General features: G+C 39.7%; 5 protein-coding genes across 14 annotated transcripts in view; 3 read left to right on the plus strand and 2 right to left on the minus strand.

The window, feature by feature from the left end:
* Window positions 1-1,113: 1,113 nt before the first annotated feature.
* On the plus strand, window positions 1,114-4,893 carry LOC129732298 (trifunctional enzyme subunit alpha, mitochondrial). The gene is made up of 6 exons (XM_055693084.1): window positions 1,114-1,352; window positions 1,415-1,491; window positions 2,282-3,129; window positions 3,185-3,364; window positions 3,417-4,006; window positions 4,067-4,893. Exons 2-6 carry the CDS (start codon window positions 1,419-1,421, stop codon window positions 4,686-4,688), a joined length of 2,313 nt encoding a protein of 770 aa, XP_055549059.1. The 5' UTR covers window positions 1,114-1,352; window positions 1,415-1,418; the 3' UTR covers window positions 4,689-4,893.
* A 145-nt stretch (window positions 4,894-5,038) lies between these two features.
* On the plus strand, window positions 5,039-6,295 carry LOC129732301 (uncharacterized). The gene is made up of 3 exons (XM_055693088.1): window positions 5,039-5,605; window positions 5,663-6,003; window positions 6,065-6,295. Exons 1-3 carry the CDS (start codon window positions 5,154-5,156, stop codon window positions 6,217-6,219), a joined length of 948 nt encoding a protein of 315 aa, XP_055549063.1. The 5' UTR covers window positions 5,039-5,153; the 3' UTR covers window positions 6,220-6,295.
* Window positions 6,250-8,131, minus strand: LOC129732300 (isocitrate dehydrogenase [NAD] subunit beta, mitochondrial). Its single transcript, XM_055693087.1, has 5 exons — window positions 7,919-8,131; window positions 7,739-7,786; window positions 7,089-7,670; window positions 6,822-7,031; window positions 6,250-6,761 (listed from the first exon to the last, which is right to left on the minus strand). Exons 1-5 carry the CDS (start codon window positions 7,958-7,960, stop codon window positions 6,531-6,533), a joined length of 1,113 nt encoding a protein of 370 aa, XP_055549062.1. The 5' UTR covers window positions 7,961-8,131; the 3' UTR covers window positions 6,250-6,530.
* Window positions 8,132-8,466: 335 nt separating this feature from the next.
* Window positions 8,467-24,596, plus strand: LOC129732302 (uncharacterized). Its single transcript, XM_055693089.1, has 3 exons — window positions 8,467-8,671; window positions 23,462-23,681; window positions 23,750-24,596. The coding sequence occupies exons 1-3, from the start codon at window positions 8,592-8,594 to the stop codon at window positions 24,068-24,070; spliced, it is 621 nt and encodes a 206-aa protein (XP_055549064.1). The 5' UTR covers window positions 8,467-8,591; the 3' UTR covers window positions 24,071-24,596.
* LOC129732297 (E3 ubiquitin-protein ligase lubel) overlaps window positions 24,057-25,204 on the minus strand; it is a 56,690-nt gene continuing 55,542 nt past the window's right edge. For 9 of the 10 annotated variants that reach the window (XM_055693076.1, XM_055693081.1, XM_055693078.1 and 6 more), the window contains 2 exons: window positions 24,777-24,945; window positions 24,057-24,445 (listed from right to left, as the gene is read on the minus strand). In XM_055693076.1, the coding sequence (XP_055549051.1) occupies window positions 24,416-24,445; window positions 24,777-24,945 (199 nt within the window). In that variant the 3' untranslated portion in view covers window positions 24,057-24,415. Of the gene's footprint in view, window positions 24,446-24,776; window positions 24,946-25,017; window positions 25,187-25,204 lie in introns of all 10 variants that reach the window. The other variant, XM_055693074.1, reaches the window with a different exon arrangement.

The following is a 25,204-nucleotide window of genomic DNA, read 5'->3' on the forward strand; positions in this document are numbered from 1 at the left end:
CTGGACACGCTTTAACTGGGCTTCTTTTTAACTGGGCACTCGCTAACTGGGAGGATTCCCAGTTAAAAAGACAACAAACGTCAAATATCTAAACGAACGGGGGGCATGTGGATTGGGAACGAAAACTGAAAAATTAAAGTTTTTCTAATCGAGCATATTTAAAATACAAAAACAATAATATAGCTGATGAGAGATAAGTTTGTAGTTGTGGCCTCTCTATTTGGTGATCAACTTGAGAACGAAAGTCTTTTATGAAGTTGTCGCGAAGCAGCGATATCCATCGAACTTCCCCTCGGCGTAGAGATGATATCCCAGTTAGCGAGCTGATTTCAATAACTGGGAAGTGCTCGTCGCCCAGTTAGCGAACAGTTGCTGTATACCAAAGTCGGTTCCTCATGGTGTCGCGTTACGCTGGAATGTGTCATTAGACGTGTTTACTTTCATACGTTTTTCTTGTTCTATTGCTAAACAATGAATTAGTAATGATCCAAAATTGTTTTATCACTTTGATTCTAAACCGAAGGTTCACAAACCTTTTGTATGGTTAATAAACAATTACCAATTGTGGTGGAACTGTATAAAATTAAACATAAACATAATATACGGATCGAATGAAAAACTTAGTCAACATTGCGCTGTGAGAAGAAATCTGGCACCTCTGACATGTGAAACCTATAGTTGCCAAATTGGCGGTTTTATTCATCGCTTATCTCTGAGTATCTCTAGTATAACCAGGGGGGATTTACCGCTGTCAAATTTCATATATGTGTGCGTTATCGCAGATCAACTCTGGTCCATGAAGTTTGTTGGTCCATGACGTTTGATAAATTACCAATGTGACGATAAAACATCATCAATTTTCGTCAAAAACTTGTTGCTGTCCCAAAATTTCACTACGAAACGCATTATTAATAAAAGTTTTCCGCGATTTCTCAAGTTTTGATAAAAAAGAACGTTCCATTTTACTTCGATCAAAACGACAAAAACCAAAACATACAGACGCCTTGTTGCCAAATGTGTTGGTCATGGTTTCACGATATTTGACAGATAGATTCCCCCTGAGTATAACCCTGCACTAAAGAATGACAGATCGAAATGCAGAAGAAAGAAAAGTAAAGCAGAAAGGAAAACAGTCATTCGTCGAAAATCATTGTAACGGGACGACGTCGACTGCGGCTGTCCAGTCACTTTGCTTATGCACTGGCACCATCAGCTCAGCTTGGTTCAAGTAGCAGTTTAATTTTTTAACTCCGTTGCTTTCGGTCGTATCTCGTTATAACAGTTTGTAAGGCAGGTTATTTCATAATTATTGCTAGCATCATCTGACGTAACATAAAGTGCCTTTATCAGTTGTAAGCATATCGTGGAATGATTGTATTGTAAAACTCAACGAATAGTTTCCTTTTCTTTGCAGCAAAATGGCCAGCTTAAGATTGATAGGCGCCGCACTGCAGCGGAATTTGACCTTTGCCCGATCGATGAAATTCAGGGGTAAGTTGATTGAATCTGGATCTATTCTAGTCTATTCAAAAACGGATAGTCTTGCCAATTTTGGCTACAAAACCAGTCTTCGCCAGTGGAGCCTTATCTGTTAAGCTTCACTTGGTTTACCTAATCTAGCGGTGAAATAATCCATGTTGGACTTTGATCGGGGGTGCAAATGACGGTACAAACGAGCTTAGGGCAGAGTTGCCAAATATAACTGACTTTACAATGTCGTTTCAATTGAGAAGTTTATTCTGAGTGTCGTTAATACTTCTACTATAAATCTTAATTTTGACTATTTTTTTTTAAATTTATCAAGCAAAATTTTCAAAAGCCTATTGGGTGCCCTGGCAGACAACTGTATGCGTGAGCCTCAATTAAGGAAAACGACAAATCAGTATGAGTTCCGTTCGTATTTAGTTATTTTTTTCGATGCATTTATTGATAGGAGATGTTACAAAATCGCTTTAAGACGCTCGAATGAAAAATTTAATGCTGCTGGCTACAATAGCAATCATGCTGATAAGGACTTCAATTTTATACCTGATGTTACGTGGGCAAATGGACGTTCATTATGTCGAACGAAAATAATAGTGGGTATAATAATACTATTGATTTACTAAAAAAAAGGATAGAGCGTGAAAATTCGGTCTGCAAAGTGATTCCTGTGAAAATTGGTAGTTCTGGTTCATATTTTCACATATATTTTCAAATTACAAATTTGAATATGTTAAGAAACTGTTAAGCATTTAAACTATGGCAAACGCATTTAACTAATAGTCTCACATCTCTCTAGGTGCGGCCCCTCTCATGCACAGCCGTTTCCTTGCCAGCGCTCCGACCGGTAAGCACATCAAAACCAAGCTGGTCGACAATGTCCTGGTTGTGACATTGGACTCCCCGAACGCGAAGGTCAACTCGCTGGGTGCCGAAGTGCAGGCTGAGTTTGATGCCGTGTTCCGAGAGGTGGAAACCAATCCGTCCGTGAGCTCGGCCGTTGTTATTTCCGCTAAGCCGGGATGTTTTATCGCCGGTGCCGATATTACCATGCTGGAGAAATGCAAAAGCGCTGCCGAGGCAACCAAGATTTCCTACGAAGGGCAGCAGCAATTTGATAAGATAGAAAAATCAAGAAAGCCCATTGTGGCGGCCATCAATGGAGTAGCCTTGGGTGGTGGTCTCGAGCTGGCTCTAGCTTGTCACTATCGCATTGCCGTGAAGGATAAGAAAACAAACGTGGGCTTACCGGAAGTGATGCTGGGCCTTCTCCCCGGGGCAGGAGGTACGCAGCGATTACCAAAGCTTACATCGATTCCAACAGCGCTAGATATGGCGCTTACCGGAAAAAATGTAAAAGCTGATAAAGCGAAGAAACTAGGAATCGTAGACATGCTCGTGAATCCTTTGGGTCCGGGACTGAAAAACGCTGAGCAAAATACTATCGAGTATTTGGAGAAGGTTGCCGTTCAGGTAGCGAAAGATCTCGCGTCCGGCACCTTGAAGGTAAACAGGAAAAAGACTGGCTTGGTGAATGCCATTACCGAAAACGCTTTTTCGATTGACTGGGTTAAGGATAAGGTGTTTGGAAAAGCTCGCGAGCAGGTGATGAAACTCTCTGGAGGACTTTATCCGGCTCCTCTCAAGGTAATGTTTTTTTGTTAATTATTGGAACTCACTTATGACAGAAACAACGTTTTAGATTCTAGATGTAATTCGTGTTGGAGTGGATAAAGGATTTGAAGCTGGATCGGAAGCCGAACGAAACGGGTTTGGTGAGCTATCGCAGACGTCGCAATCAAAGGGACTCATTGGTCTGTTCCGTGGCCAGACGGAGTGCAAGAAAAACCGGTTTGGCAAGCCAGCCAATCCTCCTAAGAATGTAGGGTTCGTGGTTTACTTTAATTAGTTGATGCTAATATTGTCGTTTTCAGATTGGTGTCTTGGGAGCTGGTCTGATGGGAGCCGGTATTGTACAAGTTAGCATTGACAAAGGCTACCAGGTTGTGATGAAGGATACAACCGATGCTGGACTAGGTCGTGGTATCGGACAGGTTCAGAACGGATTGCAAAATGCTATCAAACGCAAGCGTATAAGTGCGATCGAGCGGGATACAATTCTGTCCAATCTTAACCCTACTTTAAGCTACGAACCGTTCCGTAATGTGGATATTGTCATCGAGGCGGTATTCGAGAACATCGACATTAAGCACAAGGTTATTAAAGAGCTGGAACAGGTCGTACCGCAGCACTGCATTATCGCCACTAACACGTCGGCTATTCCGATTACGAAAATTGCAGCTGGCAGCGCGCGGCCAGATAAAGTGGTCGGAATGCACTATTTCTCGCCAGTAGATAAAATGCAGTTGTTGGAAATCATTACCCATCCGGGAACGTCGAAAGACACTGCTGCTGCTGCAGTAGAGGTTGGATTGAAACAAGGCAAGGTTGTCATTACAGTTGGAGATGGGCCCGGTTTCTACACAACTCGAATTTTGTCAACGATGTTGTCCGAGGCTATACGGTATGAATAGAAAAAAATTCTCGTAGTTCGTTTGATTAAATCTCAGGTGTCCTATTTTAGATTACTACAAGAGGGAGTTGATCCAAAGGAACTGGATAAAATGACAAAATCCTTCGGCTTTCCAGTCGGTGCTGCCACATTGGCCGATGAGGTAGGAATTGATGTCGGAGCACATATCGCAGTGGATTTGGCTAAAGCTTTTGGAGACCGATTTAGTGGCGGAAATCTGGGAGTGATGGAAGACATGGTTAAAGCTGGTTTCATGGGTCGCAAATCCGGCAAAGGAGTATTTTTGTACGAAGGTGGAAAGAGTAAAAATCGTGAGGTAAACCAGGAAGCGTTGGCAATTCTGAAGCAGAAATATTCACTCCAATCACGCGGCGCCAACAGCGTTGAAGATATGCAGTTGAGAATGGTTTCCCGATTCGTGAATGAAGCTGTGCTGTGTTTGGAGGAGAGAATCCTCGATAACCCTCTGGAAGGTGATGTTGGTGCTGTGTTCGGTCTCGGGTTCCCCCCATTCACTGGTGGTCCATTCCGGTGGGTCGATCAATATGGTGCGGATAAATTAGTCAGCAAGATGCGTACGTATGCCGATCTGTACGGTGCCCCATTCCAGCCTGCCCAAACCTTGGTCGATATGGCGAAGGATTCGTCGAGGAAGTTTCACCCTAGCAAGTAAATTTTATTCTATAGGAGTGTCTTAATTAAGTTAAAAAGATTGTGAGTTTGGTGAAAAGTGATCTTTGTTATCGATATCACCCGATACGCATCGTAATGTCTAGTTTCCTGTGGATACCATTTCTGTTGCCTTTGGGCCGTTTATTCTTGTTATAGTTTCATGCATTTTTTAAAACGAAAGATCTATTTTGACAATCAGTTTGAAATGTTTTCTGTGTTTGAAAGTTTTCAAAAGAAATGCCAAGTTGAAAGCCCAAAAAGATGCTAAAGATTCCTGCCACGTGAATCGACAGGAAAGCTGCTGGTGACCTTGCGTTGGAAAGAGTTTTACGGTCGTCTCCTGATCAGTTTGCAAAAATAATTCGTGAAACTTATTTTTCTAAATCAAAGTAAACTTTGCCAGCGCTGAAAGAATATGAAAAATATTTGAAGAATTCTCACTACAATAAAACACGCAGCATTCAAAATGGTGAATTGTTTCAGTGAACAAAAAGCAATCAAAATTCCAAATTTCAGTCACTTTAGGCGATCGTTTCTGTACACACCCTGCAACTGTCCGGTAGCTGAATGTAGCTTTTCGGCGCCGGAAAGTCCGGCCTCAACTCCGGCACGAAAGTACAAAACATCACGTCGAATTCGTAAACTGGCAAGGGCCAAATACTGCGGTGCCAAGTTCCATCAACGCCCTGTTAGCCAATATGGTCGAACAATTCAGATGATTCGCTCCTACAAGGAACCGATTGCCTCCAATCGGCTACAGCAGCTGGCCGTTCCGAAAGTCCGCAAGTTGATAGCGGCTCGGGAGGAGTACAAGCGATTCTTGAATCGCTGTTGGTACGATCGATTTAGTAAGCGAATTAAGCGCAGCATGTTCACCGTATACAGCCGCTTAGCCAATGTTCAGTTACCACCAGAGGTGTAAGTATTATAATTTACTCGAGCAGTTTTGTTATTCTGTTGCCATACCATTTTCAGCGCGAAAACATCGAAAATGACTCCGGAGCAGTGGCAGCATCACAAACAGTGGCTAGCGGTTAACGCACGCCCCAAACAGGTTAAACAATCAAAACCAAAGCCACGAAAGCGTATGACTTATTCCCAACTTCTCGAGCGCATCATAAACCTCTCGACACCTCGCTGGGAAAGGGAAAAGTACTCCGGTCCTCCCAAATTGCAGCCCGTCAAAGCGAGCGCTTTGAAAGCGGTACCAACCGCGAGACTGATGGAGCTTTGCATCCCCAAAGAAAGACACCGACGTGCTAAAGGACCTATCAAGGAAGACCTCAGAATACCTGAAGAGGTTTTGAAAGCAAATGGTAAAGTCACTAAATAAGTCGAACCTTCGAAAAATTAGTTCAACGATGTTATTTTCTTTAGCTTCCGAAAGGGTTGTGGAACTTTCGAAACATAAGGTCTATAAAAACGTTAAAAAGGAATATCGTGAAAATCCGTTCACTGTGGAACCTCGGGCGCTGAAAGCAAAACCGAGTGATCGCATTTTGGAACTGGCAAAACCGAAGGCCAAGAAGTAGTTCTTTGGTAAAATTAAAAAAAAAGAGAAGCACGATTATTCAAACTTTTTATTGCAAATTTGCTAGAAATTAAATAAACTTTTTATCAATATCGGGTTTTTTTCGTAACAATAAATATGTCCAATTAAATAACGCGGGCGGGTACGGAACGATGAGACGTTACCGAGGTTGATGAGTAATAATCGACTTAGTAGTGGTATGCTACATAGGTGGCATTTAATACAGTTTTGGGTTATTACGTTTCTTCATGCGCTAGTGGAGCAGCGTCAAGTCAAGTACGACGGACTTCGAAACTTTACGGATGCACCCATTTATCGCAAATTGTGGATGACTGCGTTGGTAAACTCGTTGGTGGTCGACTGGCCACCCAGGTCTTTGGTGCGAACCTTGCCTGATTTGAGTACATTCTGCACCGCTTGGAAGATCATCTGACTGTAGTGCATCAGGTTGACATGGCGCAACATTTTGGAGGAGCACAGCAGGATGGCAGTGGGGTTGGCAATGTTGCGGCCGACACCCATGGCGAATGTGTGTCGTGCGCCCTAAAATTATTGTTTATTGCTAAAACATTACAAAATCCGTCAATTTGTAGGTTTACTTACCGGCTCAAAAACAGCATGCTCGGCAGAGTAGGAAGCACCTGCCACAACTCCGGCACCGCCTACAAGTCCAGATGCCAGGTTATCAATGATGTTACCGTAGAGATTCGGTGCTACCATTACATCGAACTGATTCGGGTTGCTCACCATCTGCATCGTGGTGTTATCCACAATCATTTTCTCGAACTGAATTCTTGGGTACAGCTTAGCAATCTACAATTATGATGAAAGTACAGAAACATTTTTTTTCTAAAAGTCATACGAACAAACCTCTTCGCACTTTTTCAGGAACAGACCATCGCCAAGCTTCATAATGTTAGCCTTATGTACGCAGGTGACCTTCTTGCGGTTGTGTTTCGTGGCATAATCAAACGCGAACTTGGCGATGCGGGCCGATTTCTGAGCTGTGATAACCTTCAGACATTCGATCACCCCAGGTACAGATTCATGCTCAAGGGCAGAATACTCGCCTTCGGTTTGTTCGCGAATAACAACAGTGTCAATGCCCTTATGCCGTGTAACGACTCCATCCAAGCTGACCACATGCACTACGTTAGCGTAGAGATCCAATTCGTTTCGCAGTTTCATGTTCAACGTTTCCAGCTCTCCAGTGTGACTGTAATCAGGTGTGGCCAAAATGCCTTTCAGACAGACCCTGTTTTTATTAATAGATCGCACGACATCCTCCAGCGGTGAGCTTAGCACCGGATTCACTTCCGATAGGAAAAACGTCTCAAAGTCTACCGGAACATCAGCGGCTTTGAATACCTCCTGAACAGCGTACATTAGTTCCGGCCCAACGCCATCGCCGGGTATCATGGTGCAGGTAATTCGGCCATCTGTCTTGGACCACTACGAGCAAAAAATAACAACAGATAAGATTACACTAGAGTTAATACAAAAAAAAGTTGTTTACTCACAGCAGGTGTTTGTGCAGCGACAGATGAATGAATGCTACGGGATGAAAGCTGAAACGAAAATTCGTTAGAAGTCTCCAAAATTAGAACTAATTTTACCAAGGACGGATAATGCTCTTACTATCAGAGCAGTCAAGTGGTTACATAAACGTTTTGCAGTAAGCCATTCACGAGTTTACTCACCTGCACAAGGCTTCGTGCGACGTTGCGAGCGATAAAGGACATTTTTCTACGATTGTAATGAGTGTAAAGAATTCACCGGAGATAGGTCACCTTACAATTGGTCACTGTGTGGAAAATTAAATCTTTTTTCAGCGTTTTGCCGTTCTCGTCGTGTGACCAATGTGGAAAGTGCGCACCCGCCAGCTGCAGCGAAAAAACCAAGGAAAAATCGCTTGTTCACGTTTGACGTTTTCAATATTCTTGACCAGTGCTGTCTGGTGCACAGATTTATCCGTACTATTCAAAAAATTGAAAAATAAATAAAGTGAGTGCACAATTGTTCATTTTAACAGGTTTCTAATACATAGTATTAATTTACACTAATATTTGACATATATTAATAAATTTTTCGTACATTTCTATGGATATTATTTGTACTTTATAGCTATAAATGGGATTTGCAGATATGAGATCTGGCAGCTTTGTTAACGACAATGCATCTTGTTATGAAAAATTGCAGAAACATTTCAGCGCGCTTTTGTTTAATTACCGCACGTGCATTTGTTTTTGTTTACTTCAGTACGCTAAACTCATCAAATCGGTCTTTCGCCAAATCAGTCGAACGTATCAAATTACCAATTATTTGAATTCTCAGAACATAGACAGTGTATAATTGTTTATATTTATTATCGAAATGAATGAATATCTCTGGGAATTCGCACAAAAGTTACCTAGCGAGAATAAGTTCCAAATAGTGTTGAAGTCAGCTTTGTCGTAAGTAGTTATAGAAAGTAGTCACACAGAACTAAACGATGTACCCGAAAAAAACATTACATCAAAAGTACTATAAAAGTTGCTGTGATTGTACATAGTTATACCATAATTTAACTATGTTTTTCATTGTAAATACATCAATTTTACATTAAATAGCATTGTGCAGCAAAAAGGGGGGTTGTTATGTATCTTAAGAGTATTTTTTCAGGCATCTTTCCCATACATTGAGAAGTCACTGACAATGTATTTCATGGTAAATTTATTGTTGGTGGTAGATTAAACAAAAAACCTAAATTAATCCACCTAGCGGTCAGACCCAGCCTTTCTCATTCAAACTTATAACAAATTGTTATGAAGTTTGTTATTTGTAAGCTTGAGAGATGACTCGTTCGTATGACACTATTTATGTTCAAATAAGTCGTGTAATCTTTGAGATAATAGAATTTCGTTGTTTTATTAACAATTTTATACATAACGGTTGCTTAGTTCGATTATAATCAAATGAAATGGGAACGTATAGGGCAGCCAAACTTTGAAACCACATGTTCAATCATAATTCATCAGTTAACCCTTAACTAGCCCGTTCATCTGATAATACTATTGATCAAATCGGTTGTGTACTTTCTGAGATAATGAAGTTTCGTGATTTTCACAATTCGGTACATTACAGACGAAGTTACAGTTCGATTACAGTAAAATTCAATTGGGTGTCATGAGTCAGCTAGACCTTTCATTTGACACTAATTTCGTGGAAATCGGTTCAGCCATCTCTGAGAAAAGTGAGTGAGTTTATGTATTCTTCGGAATATGTTTCTTTTCATAGCTAGATTTCACATTTCTTAACATAACAGGCAAAGTAATAGTCCGATTGCAAAAAAATCAATAGGGTCTTATGGGGTAACTAGACCTTTCATATAACACTGATTTTGTGGAAATTGGTCCAGCCATCTCTGAGAAACATGAGTGAAATTAAACAGTCTTCAGAAGACGTTTCTTTTCATAACTTTTGAACAACATATTCAATCTGTATAAAATTTAAAAGTTAAGGGTTTTTAAGATAGCCCGTTCATTTGATACCAATTTTATTGAAATCGGTTGTGTTGTTTCTGAGATATTGATGTTTCGTGATTTTTACCTTTTTAAACATAACCTCTAAAATAAAAATCCAATTACAATGAAATTTAATAGGGTCTTATGGGGCAACTAGAACTTTCATTTGCATATAATTTCATTAAAATCGGTCCAGCCATCTCTGGGAAAAGTGAGTGAAAATAAAAATCTGCACACACACACACATACACACACACACACACACATACACACACACACACACACACACACACACACACACAGAAAATGCTCAGCTCGTCGAACTGAGTCGAGTGATATATGCCATTCGGCCCTTTGGAGCACTTTCATATCTTCGGTTTTGCAAGTGATTGCTATACCTTTCTAGGAGAAAGGCAAAAAGTTAAAGAAATTATTAAATAGGAGTTAAATATTCGTGCTGAAGAAATAGCGAAAAGAAATGACTTTGAATTTCGTACACTTCAATCACGAGCAATACCGGGAACGTACGAATAGCACAATACCAAATTTAAATTTTGTTGAGGCCATATGTTTTGATCAAAGCAGTTACAGTTTTAAATAGTCTTTGAATTTCGTTTCTTTTCATAACTTTTGAACCACATATCAAATTGCTATGGCATTTCTTACTTGTGAGTTTGAGTGACAACCCGTTCAAATGACACTAGATATGTTCAAATAAGTCGTGTGATCTTTGAGATAATAGACTTTCGTTGTTTTTATAATTTAATACATAACGGTTGGAATGAAAATACGATTATAGTCAAATAAAATGGGAACCTATAGGAAAGCCAAACTTTTCATTTGACACTAAGATTGTTGAATTTAGTCCAGCCATTTTTGGGAAAACGAGTGAATTTGAAAAGTCACCGGAACATGTTTCTTTTCACAATTTTTGAACCACGTGTTTAATCACTATAAAATTCATCAATTAACCTTTAACTAGCCCGTTCATTTGATACCAATATTGTTCAAATCGGTTGTGTACTTTCTGAGATAATGAAGTTTCGTGATTTTCTTATTTTGATACATTACAGACAAATTAACAGACTGATTACATTGAAATTCAATAGGGTGTTATGAGGCAGCTAGACCTTTCATTTGACACTAATTTCGAGGAAATCGGTTCAGCCATCTCTGAGAAAAGTGAGTGAGTCCAAGTAGTCTTCGGAATATGTTTCTTTTCAAAGCTTGATTTCACGTTTTTAAACATAACAGGAAAAGTAATAGCCCAATTGCAAAATAAATCAATAGGGTCTTATGGGATAATTAGACCTTTCAAATGACACTGATTTTGTGGAAATCGGTTCAGCCATCTCTGAGAAATATGAGTGAGATCAAACACTCTCCAGAACACGTTTCTTTGAATAACTTCTGAACCACACGTTCAATCTTCATGAAACTCAAAAGTTAAGGGGTTTTCAAGTAGCTTGTTCATTTAAAACCAATTTTGTTAAAATCGGTTGAGTAGTTTCTGAGATAATGATGTTTCGTGATTTTCACATTTTTAAACATAACCTCTAAACTAAAAATCGAGTTTAGAGTTAGGGATCGAAAACTAGACCTCTCATTTGCAATTAATTTCATGAAGATCGGTCCAGCCATCTCTGAGAAAATCGAGTGAGATTGGAAGAGCGTTAGACACACACACACTTACGCACACACACACACACACACATACAGAAAATGCTCAGCTCGTCAAACTAAGTCGATTGATATACGAGATTCGACCCTTTGGAGCACTCTTATACCTTTGGTTTTTCCAGTGATTGCTATACCTTTCTAGGAGAAAGGCAAAACGTTGTTAAAATTAGCAATACTCAGAAGGAGAGACATGCGAAGAGAGTGTTGTGAGCCAAACGAATGTGTCAAAATCCGAGCCAAACGAACAAGAAAGGTAACACATTGAGAGGTATTGCAATAAGGTTCAATAAAGAATATATTTATTTCACACTAGTTGAACGTTCCCGGCGATGCTCGGGATCAAAGGTTTTAAATTTAAGAATAATTTTTTATAGTTCATTACTGCTTTAGCACAACTTACTAAAAAAATATTTCACATCTTATACGTTCATCATCACTTTAAATACTTCAATATTTTGAGGACAGAACACACATAAACTGGAAGTCGCCATATCGGATTTCCAAACGACGTATGGAGTTCCACTTTCGGAATTATTGAAATGGTTGGCCAAATACCACTTTAGGTTATTTTTCTGAAGCCGGAAGCCGCCGTTTTGGAAAATATTGTGTGGAGTCATCTCAGTTTCGAATATACCTATACTGGGTGATATGCGGGCTATTTGACAATCGTTTACAGTAAAACCTCTTTTTTTCAGGAAATTAAACTATGTAAGAAGAATTGAGAATGAGCATTCATGCTTATTACTCCTCTATAATGAAATCTAAAGAGATGCTTGTGATTTTTTTCAAAACGAAAATGTTTGTTGGTGTCCAAGGAACACGTCTGAGAAGAAGTGAAGGTTTTCTGATAACTCACAATTGTGTTGTAATCCACAAACTATGTAGAAAATAAAAAATGACTTTCAATGCCTCAGTCGCCTCTTAATCTATGTTCAAACCAATGAAATGGGACCTTTCCTTCAGCTAAATGTTCCAAGATCTAGTTTGGGTAAAGGTAAAGAAGTAAATCGAATCCCATAATGTGTTACCATTCACAAATCTACGAATACATCAGAAATGTAAATTTTTTATGCTCGACTCGCACTGATTCAAAACATGGATTTTTCTGCAAAAAAATATTTGGAAATGTTAAAGAAACAACGAACATTTTATTGAAATCACATGTCATCGTTTTGAATTTTGATTTAGATGCGATTTGAGCTTATGCTTAAAAAGTCAAAGTTTTGCATGTATTATATGTTTTTCAAAAAAAATCAAAGAGAGTATTTAAAGGTGTTTCTTTGCATGCAGAAAATCATCTTCAAAAATGCTTCGAACATATGTAGTTTTTTGAGTAATATGCCAACTTTTAGCAATAAAATACGTGTTATTTTTTCTCAAATGTCTTTCCTGAACATTAACAAACATTTTTAAGATCAAAGCAGATAAATCCTTTTGACATGTTGCTCTACATTTTAATGAAAAAAGAATCACATGTCATCGCTTTGAATTTCGATTTAGAGGAATTCAGCTTGAAGAGTCATAATATTGCATGTTTCACGTAGTTTTGTGAATAATATCTCAAATTATAGTAATCAGATACTAATTATTTTTCTCCAAATGTCTTTCCTGAACATCAGCGAACATTTTCCGGTTAAAAAACCTTTATGTCACCGCTTATTTTTCTTATTTAGAACGATTTTAAATGATGATGATTACTGTACACCACAGAGACGAAGGGAATAATATCAATAAGATCAAGCGTTATGGAATTCCATTTTTATATAGTAGATGTACTTTCATGTACTATTGCTAAACAATGAATGAGAATGCATAGTAGGGTGGGGAAAAATTATAGATTTTCCAGAACCAAGCTTTTTTGGTTCCTTTTGGGGCCCCAAACAACCCTAAACTTACCGGAAGTCGATTGGTTTTGTCTCCGCTTGGCGCATTGCATTTCAAATTTGTATGGAAATTTGTATGGGAAAACCTACTTTTTTGCATTTACCATTCTAGAGAGCTCAATAATACTCTAATAATGCATTACATTATGTTAAAGTATAGTATTTTAGATGCCAAACAACGTTGCCGAAGACACTGAAGAGCTAGGATGTCCATAAGAAGAGCTATAGCTGTTCAAAGTTGAGTATGTCGATTTAAATGCAGAAAATCTTGTTTTCTGCCAACATTACCAATGTACCGGCGTCGGTAGGATTTCCATCAGAAGTAACCTGTCGTAACGAGTTTATACACTCAACTGGACCAAGCAAACAAATTTAGGCCAATATTCTAGTCGTAGGTAGAATCTACAACGTGTTTCAGAGGTTACTTCTGATGGAAATGTGACTGACGCCGGTACACTTGCAGTGTTGGCAGAAAAAAATAATTTGCAACATAAATTCCGACATACTCAACTTTGAACGGCTCGCATTTTTTTGGCACACCCTAGCTATTTAGTGTCTTCGGCCAAGTTGTTAGGCATCAAAAAACCTACCATTTGAAGTCATGAAACCTTTGGTTTGAGCCATTTTGAGCTCTTTAGAATGGAAAATGCAAAAAAGTTGGTTCTTCCATACAAATCTCCATATAAATTTGAAATGCAATGCGCCAAGCGGAGACAAAACCAATCGACTTCCGATAAATTTAGGATTGTGAGGGACCCCAAAAAGAACAAAAAAAACTTGGTTCTGGCATTCTGCTATCAAGTTTCGTTTTTTCCATATAACGATTCCCCACCCAAGCATAGTAATGACAAAAAGCATTTGCAAGCTTACAGTAAAAATAGCATGTTTTTCCATTTACTGTCCTCACCGCAAAATACATCGTAGATTTATTTTCGGTAGGTACCTAAATGCCAAACCTAAAATCCCACAAAATCCTCTCAGCAATATAAACTAAACTTTCCGATGAAAGTTAGTAAATTAAACCGATCTGCTACAAAACCGAAAGGCTTAAAATGTTCTTAAAAAATCTAACTACCGAAAACTTTTAAAGTACTTCGTTAGATATTTAATTGTTAAGAACCGGAGACATCGTGTGAGACCCGGAGAGGGCATCCCTAGAACAAAGTATACGTCACGTGCTAGTTTTGAAATGTTAACTGTTCAGCTAATTATATCTTTGGTACGCATGTTGTTTGAATAGAATCAAATCTACTAATTTCACGACACTTATCACAAAAAACAATATCGCACGCTTAGCTTGAGGGCTAATAGCGGTCTAGATTAACTAGTTATTAGTTGAGAGAATTCGTTATCGATATTGTTTTTGGCTAAGTACAACGATACACCGTGCCCCAGTGCTGAGTCGAGATAATTTCCAGTTCGAAAAGAACCTCGACCGGATCGGGAATCGAACCCGATATCACAACCGTGTGGGAGAGCCATCGACCGACATCGCTAACCACAAAGCCACGGGGACCACACTTATTACAGCTTTAACTAATTTATCAACGGAAAGATTATAGATCACGACAAGATTATCTGTACCTAGAGCATCATTTTTGTCACATCGTTCCTGATCAAACCTTCAACCTTTACAATACAATACAATGAATCTTTTCAAACGTTACCCCATCAAGCGTTATTCAGTTTGCGGGCCTTGGACGATACTACCTCAATAGATGATGAACGATAAGCAAATTTACGAAATTTACGAAATTGAGACCTAATTTACATACAGCAGAAGTGATGCGAAGTCTTTCATTGACGTGACGTTCTCTAGCCCAGAACTGATCATAAACTAGAGGGAAGACGATGACTACACAAACAGCGACCAGTCGGTCTGCTATTGTGTGGACTACAACGCAGTGGCGTAGCGTGACCGGCTGACACCCGGGGCGGAAAATTTGGGTATCATCCCACTTTTCCTGGGTGTCACCCCCAACCGTTGCAGCGAAATCATCTTGTTATCAAAAATTGTGAGAGTTAGCACGCCCGTTTTCAAATGCACTAAATCTACCCAATTTTAAAAAATTGGTTGAAACTATACTCTTAGGAGCAAATTCATATAATTTCCGAGGGTTCCACCTTAACTTCCACCTAATTGATAGTTAATCTCACGAATGTCGCCTTTTTTGAAGGTGACACGTATGAAAATTTTCCTCATGGGTGACGCCCCCTAAGTTTTGATCGAATCATCAAGGGACCCTTTTCACGCCATGGTCTCCGGCGGTCGAGTCTCACTCCCGAGGTTCCAGTATCTCAGACACAGACCAGGGATGGTCGGCAATCCCGCACAACATCTAATCCGTGAGCGACGAGAGCCGTGTCGAGGTTGAAGAGGATGATCGCCAACTCCTTAAAGGCGAGCAAGGCACCGGGATCGGATGAAATCCCTAATCTGGCTATCAAGACGGACCTCGGGCTGTTCCGGGCAGCCATGCAGAGATCTGGATGACTGTCTGTTATGGTCGACGATGAGCTCACATTTTGAAGCCACGTTGACTATGCCCTCTTACAGCCTCATCGGCTAGTGGTACGATAGCAAGCGGAAACTTCTTGCCAGTGTGGTTTCGTCTATACTAAGGTACGGTGGGCCAAAGTGGTCCAAAGCTTTAGATATTAACAACTATCGTGATAAACTGGAAAGTATTTACAGGCTCAGGTACCTGAGAGTTGCGAGTGCGTTTCGTTCAGTGTCATATCACGCAATCTGTGTCTTGTCCGACATAACGTCCATCTGCATCGCTGTTGAGGAGGATGCTTCGACCAACGTGACACAAGTGGTATACGAGATATCAGAAAGATATCCTCGATGTCCCGGTGGCAGCGGGAATGGTCTAATTTCTTGAGGGTAGATGGACGCATTGACTTACTCCAGAGGTATCCAGTTGGGTCGGGAGGCACCATGGCGAGGCACACTTCCACCATATACCATGTCACACCATGGTTGCTTCAGGCAATACCCGATCAGCCGAATATATCAGGATTATAACATATCTTGATATTTTGTTACGAACAGTTGTATCAACTTGTGTTCTAAGCTTGGTCTCGTTAACAGTTGAAATATCAAAAATCTTATCAGATTTATTTACTGATTATTGCTAATTATAGCAAGTTTTGTTAGATTTTCGGCAGAAAAGCGACAAAATTAATTAAAATGATCCTTACAAATTTTGTTATGAATATGCTTCAATATTTTTACAGATTTATCTCCAATCGTTTTCTTTAAAATTATTTTCAGCTTCAAAATATATTTCTTTCTATATCTAAATAGGCTTTTTTCAAAATGCATAGTATTTTTGTAGTTTGTATTAAAATATCAAGATATGTTATAATCCTGATATATTTTGTTGATCGATAACGCAGGAAGTTTTCATTTCATGCTGCTAAATAACAATTTACGACAATGTGTAAGCGTAGTGATTCAAACAGTTGGCATTGCCGTTACTGAATTTATATCAGCTTGTAAAATAAAAATACAGGTAGATTACAGTATAACGACTACGAATCTAAAATAAGTATTAATTGATTGAAAAAAAAACTGCGAAATATTCGATTTTTTAATCTGAAGAGATATCGACGGATATAGCTCAAATCAATTCGGTATCTTTGATGTATGAAATTATTCTGAATATTATTCAAAGGTATTACAGGATTTGATATTTCTATCAAGTTCAGATACATTTCTGTAGCCATTTTTTATAGGTAATCGTATGATTGGCTATCAACACAGCTTCGGACATGCGGGGTCCCCCATGTGTCCCGAGTGCGTGGATACGGAAGAGACTGCTGAGTATGTCTTTTTCGTATGACCTCGTTTTGTACGGGTGAGGAGCGATATGATGGCAGTGAGCGTGCCAAGCATTACTCCATACAACTTAGTCCGGACAATGCGCGACGACCAGGACATCCAAGGCGCGGTTAATGCAGCCGCCTCTCAGGCTGTTCTAGAGCTGCAACGTGTGTGGTAGCTAATTTCCAGTCACCATGTAGTTAAAAGGTTATAAGAGTAAAGAGGGTGATTTAGGCACAAAAACTCCCTGACATAATACTTGCTCGTTGTCCCGGGATGATCAGGGCCGGAGACTGGAGGGGTTTTGGTGTCCGGTATTACTCTTCTAGTTTCATCCCCACATTCTCAGATGTCTGTGAGCAGATTTCCCTGTCACCTTGGAAGAAAAAAAAAATCAGGAACGACCACCATGGCTCTACGCCACAAGTGAGATGCGAGCAAATATATTTATTTATTTATTTGAATTCTTTATCTGATCATTTACGATCTAAATAAAATGTAAAGAGTGTGTGGGTGGGGAAAAGCTCATTGGAGGTGGTCTTTAATACCCTCCTGAAATGTGCGTAAAAACCCCACCATCTTTTAACAATTACAATAGCATTACACTGCCTGTGATCGCATAATTGTAACATTCGACATTTTATGGATTTCGTGCTTTTTATTGGGAAATGCTTAGAATAGTATGTACTTTTTACATCTGGAAAAATATGCTTATGTTTGTGTGAAAAAAGTCGTAAAAAATACCAAGTTGTTTTGTCACATAGCGTAAATAACCGCATAATTGTCACACTACTTAACTTTTTCAACTTTTTTGTCGAAAAAGTTTCCATCCAAATCCACATCTGCATCCTTTGGAACTCGGAAGTTATTCTGGATCACCGGTAACCAACCACCGGTGATCCGTTTCTGATGTTCAGCTCATGCTTGTTGAATACATGAAAAACTTCTTTTTCCATGTGATATATTCCAAAAGTAGCTTGAAAGTGACGGCATAAATGTATCATTGCAAAAATTTCAACCAATTTGACTTCAAAAGTAATATTCAATGTATACATAGTGTAAAGTAGTGCTTTCTTCATGATACTAAGTTTAGTTAAAGTGTCTATTTGCGAGAATATATTAGTAACAATGCATTTAAGGTCAAAATATAAAAGTGCGAATTGCTCGAACAACCAATTTTGCAAATGTTACAAATATGCGATTATGGGCAGTACACTACATTTTACAATTCACAATAACATAATTCACTTTAACATAATTCACATTAACATAATTCACAATAGCATAGTTACGATAGTTTTTACATATTGTTTACAATTCTGCGGCGATATAGAATGGGAGCTTCGTTAAAGTCGAACTGATCAGAATAGCGGTTGAATTGACGAATCATTGAAGAAATTGGAGAATGGACAGCATATTGCGTTGACTGAAATTCAACCTGGAGCATGGATCTCGATCGTAAAACTCTGGATGGTGCATAAAATCCTATTTCAGACAGAAGATCTGGAGCATCAAATTCGGCTGTGATTAGTTTTGCCATGAATACAGCTTGTGACACACTTCTTCGTTGTTCCAAAGTTTTCATTCCAAGCAGTCGACAACGGTCTTCATAGGAAGGTAGATTTTGAGGATCGTTCCAAGGAAGGTTCCGTAGAGCATAGCGGACAAATTTTCGCTGAACGCTCTCTATTCTGTCCATCCAAAATGCTTGATACGGGCACCAAACAACACTGGCAAACTCAAGGTTTGAACGAACCAATGCACAGTACAGTGCTTTGAAGCATAGGGGATCATCGAACTGATTAGCTATTTTAAAAATAAATCCGAGCTGACGATTAGCTTTTTCAACAATCGCGGATATATGCAGCTTGAAAGTCAGTTTTTCATCGAGCGTCACTCCTAGATCTTTAACCTGCTTAACTCTGCTTAGTTTGATGCCAGCTATATTATATTCGAAATGGATTGCATTTTGGGTACGATGATAACTTATTACGTAACATTTATCGACGCACAGCATCAATTGGTTTCGCGTACACCAGTCATGGAACAGATCAAGCAACCTTTGCAATTCTCTACAGTCCTCTATTCGGCGGATAGTCAAATATATTTTTAGATCATCAGCGAAAAACAATTTCCCGCCTCGATTGAGAATAATCGCTGCATCGTTAACATATATTGAAAACAACAATGGGCCCAAATTACTACCCTGTGGTACACCTGATAGGTTCGTAAATTCATCAGAGTTAGAATTACCGATTTTCACAAAAATTTGCCTGCCTATTAGATAGGATTCCAGCCATTTGCAAAATCTTTGAGTGCAGCCTATTTTTTCTAATTTACTTAAAAGGATGGCATGGTTCACAGTATCAAAAGCGGCTTTTAGATCGGTGTATATCGTATCTACTTGGGCTTTGGCGCTAACATTCCTGAAGCAATGCGATACAAAACTTACGAGATTGGTTTCTACGGTACGCCCGCGAAAAAATCCATGTTGCGCCGTACTTATATAGTTTCGGCAGGCAGCAGATAACGCTTCGTTTACAATCGTCTCAAAAATTTTTGATTCCGCGCATAGAGAGGTTATTCCTCTATAATTTACTACGTTGGATTTATCACCCTTCTTGAAAACCGAAAACATGCAAGATTGTTTCCAAGCAATGGGGAAACACTGTTGATGGAAGGATAAATTGAAGAGCCAGGTTAACGGGGCAGCTATAACATCGGCACATTTTTTCATAATAGCCGTAGGAATTATACCAGGGCCAGGCGAAAAGGATGGTTTCACTCTACTGGTGGCGGAAACAACGAGCTGTTCGCTTACGCTTAAAATGTCCATACTTATAATTTCTGGTGGCACATTGGTCAGAGCTTGTTCAATTTGTGCAACGGTAATCGGTGTGCTACTGAAAACGCTTGAAAGGTGCTGTGCAAATAAGTTACACTTGTCGATGGGCGATGTAGCAGTCACACCATCGAGGAATATAGTCGAAGGTAGGCCATTTTGTTTTCTCTTCGTATTAACGAACTTCCAAGATTTTCTTGGATTTTGTCTCAAACTTTGCTGCGTAGAACGAACGTGAAGATTGTAGAGAAACTTGTTATAGTTGCGATACCTGTTGCTGGCCATGGTAAAGCTATGTTTCAAGAATGGGCAACGTTGCCGAGTGTAAGCTCGAAGAGCCCTCGCCCGGATTCTTTTCATGTGACGAAGCTTGCCGTTGGACCATGGAGGTTTTCTGGGAGCTCGACGAGGGGGTACAGCAATCAATACGCAGTCCATCATTATCTGATTGTAGAAGGCGACGGCATCATTGACATCAGTGAACTGCTCTAGCACACTCCAATCTACTTGTAACAGCAGGTCGCGTAACAACACTGTGTTCGTTCTGCGGTAGTCCAGTTGGTTCAAATTTTGCTCGTCTAAAAATTCAACAATCCGTTGGGCAGTCAGTTCTACGCATAGAGCAGGATGGAACACGTCAAGTACAGCAATCGTTTCTGGTGCTTCCGAAACAAGGCAATTAGAGCAACAATCTTTGTTAACAAAAACGAGATCCAAGCAACGCGATTGGTGGTTGCAAACAACATTTTTTTGTCTGAGTCCCAAAAAGGCGACACCATCAAGCAGCGTTCGACTAGCGGGCGTAAAAACAGACTCAACTGGATCTGCAATCGCATAGTCTTGCGCATAGTTTTTCCAAACTAAATTTGGTTGGTTAAAGTCACCAAGTATCAAAAATGTATCCTGCGTCCTCATCCTAGTAGTAGCAGCTTCAAACACCTCCAGTTGAGCTCGCATAACGTCGCAGTCTAAACGTTTCTCAGGTGGAATGTAAAGCACCGCGATAAAAACATGTTGAGTATCAATAGCTATTTCTACAAGGAGCGTTTCAAGCCAGACCGGAACTACTTCGGTTATTTGAGAGCAAACGAACGACGTGGAAACAGCAATTAATACGCCGCCACCGCGTTGACGAACGCTGTTGTTTGAGTTGCGATCAGTGCGAAAGACAGTGTATGAATCGCCGAATAGTTGCAATGAATTGATACGACTATCGAGCCAAGTCTCTGTTAGTACATATACATCATAATCGTTCTCTGAAATCGCCAGGTAAACGTCATCTATTTTAGTTCGGAGTCCTCGTACATTTTGGTAAAAGATTCGTAGCACGTCCTGGTTTCCCTTGGTCAAATCAGAAGGATTGCATTGCTGAGAAAGCGAAGGTGCAGATGATGGCGATATAAAATCAGCTTCCTGATACTCGCCTGAGTCAAAAGCGCTATAGTCCTCGCTGTTATATTGATGAAGCCTTTGTGAATCACGATTATCACGATCGGTGTCAAAAATGCAACTATTATTGAATAGGGTGAACCCTTCGCAGTAGTCATCTCCATTCCATTTGTCAGATAGCATTATAGTGAATACTTTGGTCAAGTGGGCTAAAAAAATCGCACATTCCCTGAGTTTTTTTGTAAACAATTAAAATACATATACTTAACTGGGTCGGGGGCCCGTTGGCCCCCAGAGTCCCCCGGCGGTAGAGTCATTGCATCTAAGGAATAACTGGTGTGTTTACCGCTGCCGCCACACCACGTTCGTTTTTTGCTCCATAATCCTCAAACTCTCTAAAGAAAATACCGGCGGGCCAAGTACTAGGTGCCAACGCTACCGCTTTAAGTTTAGAATCAATGCCCACTTTGAATGAAATGAAGCGCAGCGACTTTAAATCCATGTCTTTTTTTACCAATCTCACAACATCAGGTGGTTCGTTGCATTGTAGACATTCTTTTGCCATAGTTTGAATGTTTTCGGTTGTAACGTCTGGATGGATTCTAGACAAGTAAACCCAAAACTTTTTCTCTGCTACAGGAACAGTAACAACAGTTGATGATAGGTTGGTTTTCGTTCCGACTATAACGTCCCGGTTAGAATTGGGCTGATCTTCACGGCGACGTTTTGGCGTTGGACGGTAGGTTGGCCAGTTGCTGCGGAAGCCGCGGGGTGTAGCTTCTGCTTTATCAATAACACAAGTATGTTTTGCTACTTCTCTTCGCATCTCCGTTTTCAGTTCATTGATGACAGCAGTTTGTTGTTTGATCAACTCAGCAATAGTATTGCCAAGTGCGGCGATCGTAGGACGAAAAGTAGCGAATCTCATCAACTTTAAGCATCCATCGCAAAGCCAGAGAATATTTTCCGTGGATGCCTTCAGTTTTGTAAAATGCCGATTGTTTAGGCCAGCACATTTATAGTGAGCGACCATCTCACAGAAGCCCTGACATTTGATATAATCAGTCTCGTTTGTTGGTTTGGCGCACTTATCACATACGAACTCCATTGTTTATTTTGAGGCAAATTCACCAGCACAAACTTTTCGTAAAATCAACTATTAGATAAGTATATCCAAGAAAAACTTCACTTTTACGCAGCACAGAAATGATTTGGCAATCTGTTCGTCAATATTGAGCGGTAAACAATTTAAAAAACACAGTGATTTTGAAAAAAAAATAAAAACCGAGCGTAAAAAACACAATAGCAGTAAACGACAGTGATGCCAGATATGAACAAGCGACGGTTTCGATGGTATCGAGCGATGAGAAGCAGGTTGCATTGGGTGTAGCTCTATCCGAAGCAGTCTAGTTGATCGGAATTCTGGAAGACTTGAACTGCAAGGCAACTTTGGATTCCATACCGATATATATTCAAGAATGCTGACTGGAAGCGGATTAAACACATCGACCTTTAGCATTATTTTATTAAGAACCATTAGCAATCAGATCTGTTCACGAAGGCGTTGGATGCTACACGATTTCAGTTCTTGAGGAGCAAAATCGGAGTCAGCAATTTAGAGGGGGCGTTGTAAGTCTAATACTCAGCGACTGTATCCTTCGGAAGTCTATGAAGATCCGTAATAAGTCAGTTTGGTAATAATGTAAAACGTATCGAGAAGTTTTAGACGATTTCTTGGTGGCAGTGGTTTTGCCTTCAAAAAAGGATTTGTTTGAAGTCTTAGTAGCATAACTATTTGCTAGAGAGGGGTAAATTACTGTAGGACGTTTTTCATCTTAAATTGTGGTTAATTACTTAAATTTCGCACTTCGCTGCATCAAGTTCATTTGAAATATTTTCATCACAGAGAAATACACAGAATTGATGTTTTTCTAAGAGATTTTTTTCTTCGATATTGTTTTTAACTGTTTTTCATTTTGTTTAAAGTTGTTACTTATTTTAAACAAATCAAAATTTCAAAACAACCTCTGTTTAGTTTTTTCAATGATTATTTTTAATTGCATGATCAAAATGCTTCAGGTTAAAACTAACATTTAACTTATTTAACTGTTTAGCATAAAGGCATGCGCGAAAGTCGACGTCAAGGAGAATAACGACAAATGGATGTGCCGAAAATGCAAAACTCTTTGGATGCACGGTTACTTCCAAGTGACTGAAATAAACGCCACCAATAAGTTTGATAAAACTCTTGAGAAGTATCAGCAATCGCTGGATCTCTCAAGAAAGCAGCGAGTTTTTCAGAAGTATATGCAAAGCCGTCGGAAAACAACAGCCGTAAGTTTTCAAAATAGCCTTTGTGTTTAGAATTTTGTTATAATTTACTGTACTTGTATATTTACTAGAAATTCACATGCCAAGTGTGTTCCTATAAAACCAGAACAACCGTTAAGGAAGTTGAAACTAAGAGTACTGCAAAAGTCTCGAAAGGAAAGACAGGAGCTCGAACTACACAGACTGCCGTGAAGCAGAAGAAATCTAAGCCCATCGATAAACGAAAGAAAAACAAGAGAAGCAATGCTAAACCTTCTACCAAAAAAGATTCGTCGTTCAGTACTAAAAACCCTAACCAACTACAAGCTCTGGTAGGTATGTTGAAACGGAATTCAGGGACGTCATCGAATACCACACAAATCAAGGATCGCTTAAAACTGATGTTGCACTGAAGTTCTCAGTAATGTGTAGTTTTAATACCATATTGGACACTTATCAACGTAAAAACTAAATGAAAAGTTTGGTTTTTGTTCCACACTGCTAAACTGAGAATCGACTAAATCTGTTCTGGTATTTTTCCTCCATCTCTACAAACTACTGAAGCAATGGAGTGGTTACTACAATGGTGTGCAACTTTGGACACCACTCAAAGTGCCTTCCATGGTTGATCAATGCAAAATAAACCTAAATAATGTTATAAATGATAACTGTATGATTATGATGATCAACTTTTTTTGGGGAATAAACGTGAAATATGTGTGTGTATCATCCTGTAATCCTCTCCCTCGCGGTGGAATCTAGTTCAGTGGAATTTGTTCCTTGACGATCTGAAAGGAAATAAAAGAAAACACGAAATATTGGAACTAATTATGGAATATGAATGTTTAAAATACCATGCGATGATTGTCTGCATTCGACTTACTTGTCGGATTGTTTGCCCTGGTTCCAGAAAACGAGCGCTACTAGTAGCGAAGTTTAATGTGTTAAGAAACTTGAACTTCAGTAATAGAAAGTTAGTGTAAAACTTTAAACTCATGAAGTTAGTTTGAAAAACCTAAAGCCCACACGTTTTTTCAACTCTCTCGTGCAGGGTGTATTATGCAGGATAAAGCGAAGCTTAGTTTGGACTGTCGTGTTAGTTTTGTCAATAGGGCTCACCTTCTGGCACATTTCGCGGTAGATTTCGTCGGTATCCCAGGGCCCGCGTTCCGGTAGTGGCATTCCCCGTCTGCGCAATTCCTGGACGCAATCTGTTAGGTCCAGGATTGGCAGAGGATCAATCTGTGCCTTGGATACCGCGCCTACCAAATACTCAACGTAATGCGTTCTGGAAGAGGTAAGTGAAAAAAGAAAAAAAAAACGCACTCTTAGTGGCGTATGAGCTCGAGCCCGCCCTCACCTGCGCCAAATAGTCGCGATAGATTCCGTCTACGACTCCAAACGGTCTCGGCGGCATGCGTTTGTTGGCCCGTCGTATGAGCGACTCGAGATCGTCGACGCTCAGCATGTCGATCGGGTCGACGTTGTTATTCATCGTCAGCAAGCTTAAATATTCTATGTAGTGGACGCTAGAAAATATATGCGTA

This window comes from Wyeomyia smithii, chromosome 3 (assembly GCF_029784165.1).
Source record: "Wyeomyia smithii strain HCP4-BCI-WySm-NY-G18 chromosome 3, ASM2978416v1, whole genome shotgun sequence".
Lineage (NCBI taxonomy): Eukaryota > Metazoa > Arthropoda > Insecta > Diptera > Culicidae > Wyeomyia > Wyeomyia smithii.

What these genes read in the sequence shown, in the direction of transcription:
- LOC129732301 (XM_055693088.1), top strand. Translation starts at nt 5,154, where the DNA reads ATGGTGAATTGTTTCAGTGAACAAAAAGCAATCAAAATTCCAAATTTC. An exon ending in GTTCAGTTACCACCAGAGGT is followed by an intron (nt 5,606 to 5,662) that starts GTAAGTATTATA and finishes TACCATTTTCAG; the next exon opens with CGCGAAAACATCGAAAATGA. An exon ending in AGAGGTTTTGAAAGCAAATG is followed by an intron (nt 6,004 to 6,064) that starts GTAAAGTCACTA and finishes TATTTTCTTTAG; the next exon opens with CTTCCGAAAGGGTTGTGGAA.
- LOC129732302 (XM_055693089.1), top strand. Translation starts at nt 8,592, where the DNA reads ATGAATGAATATCTCTGGGAATTCGCACAAAAGTTACCTAGCGAGAAT. An exon ending in GTGTTGAAGTCAGCTTTGTC is followed by an intron (nt 8,672 to 23,461) that starts GTAAGTAGTTAT and finishes TTAACTGTTTAG; the next exon opens with CATAAAGGCATGCGCGAAAG. An exon ending in GCCGTCGGAAAACAACAGCC is followed by an intron (nt 23,682 to 23,749) that starts GTAAGTTTTCAA and finishes TATATTTACTAG; the next exon opens with AAATTCACATGCCAAGTGTG.
- LOC129732300 (XM_055693087.1), bottom strand. Translation starts at nt 7,960, where the DNA reads ATGTCCTTTATCGCTCGCAACGTCGCACGAAGCCTTGTGCAG. An exon ending in TCGCACGAAGCCTTGTGCAG is followed by an intron (nt 7,787 to 7,918) that starts GTGAGTAAACTC and finishes TTTTCGTTTCAG; the next exon opens with CTTTCATCCCGTAGCATTCA. An exon ending in TCCTGAAAAAGTGCGAAGAG is followed by an intron (nt 7,032 to 7,088) that starts GTTTGTTCGTAT and finishes TCATAATTGTAG; the next exon opens with ATTGCTAAGCTGTACCCAAG.
- LOC129732298 (XM_055693084.1), top strand. Translation starts at nt 1,419, where the DNA reads ATGGCCAGCTTAAGATTGATAGGCGCCGCACTGCAGCGGAATTTGACC. An exon ending in CCGATCGATGAAATTCAGGG is followed by an intron (nt 1,492 to 2,281) that starts GTAAGTTGATTG and finishes ACATCTCTCTAG; the next exon opens with GTGCGGCCCCTCTCATGCAC. An exon ending in CAGCCAATCCTCCTAAGAAT is followed by an intron (nt 3,365 to 3,416) that starts GTAGGGTTCGTG and finishes TGTCGTTTTCAG; the next exon opens with ATTGGTGTCTTGGGAGCTGG.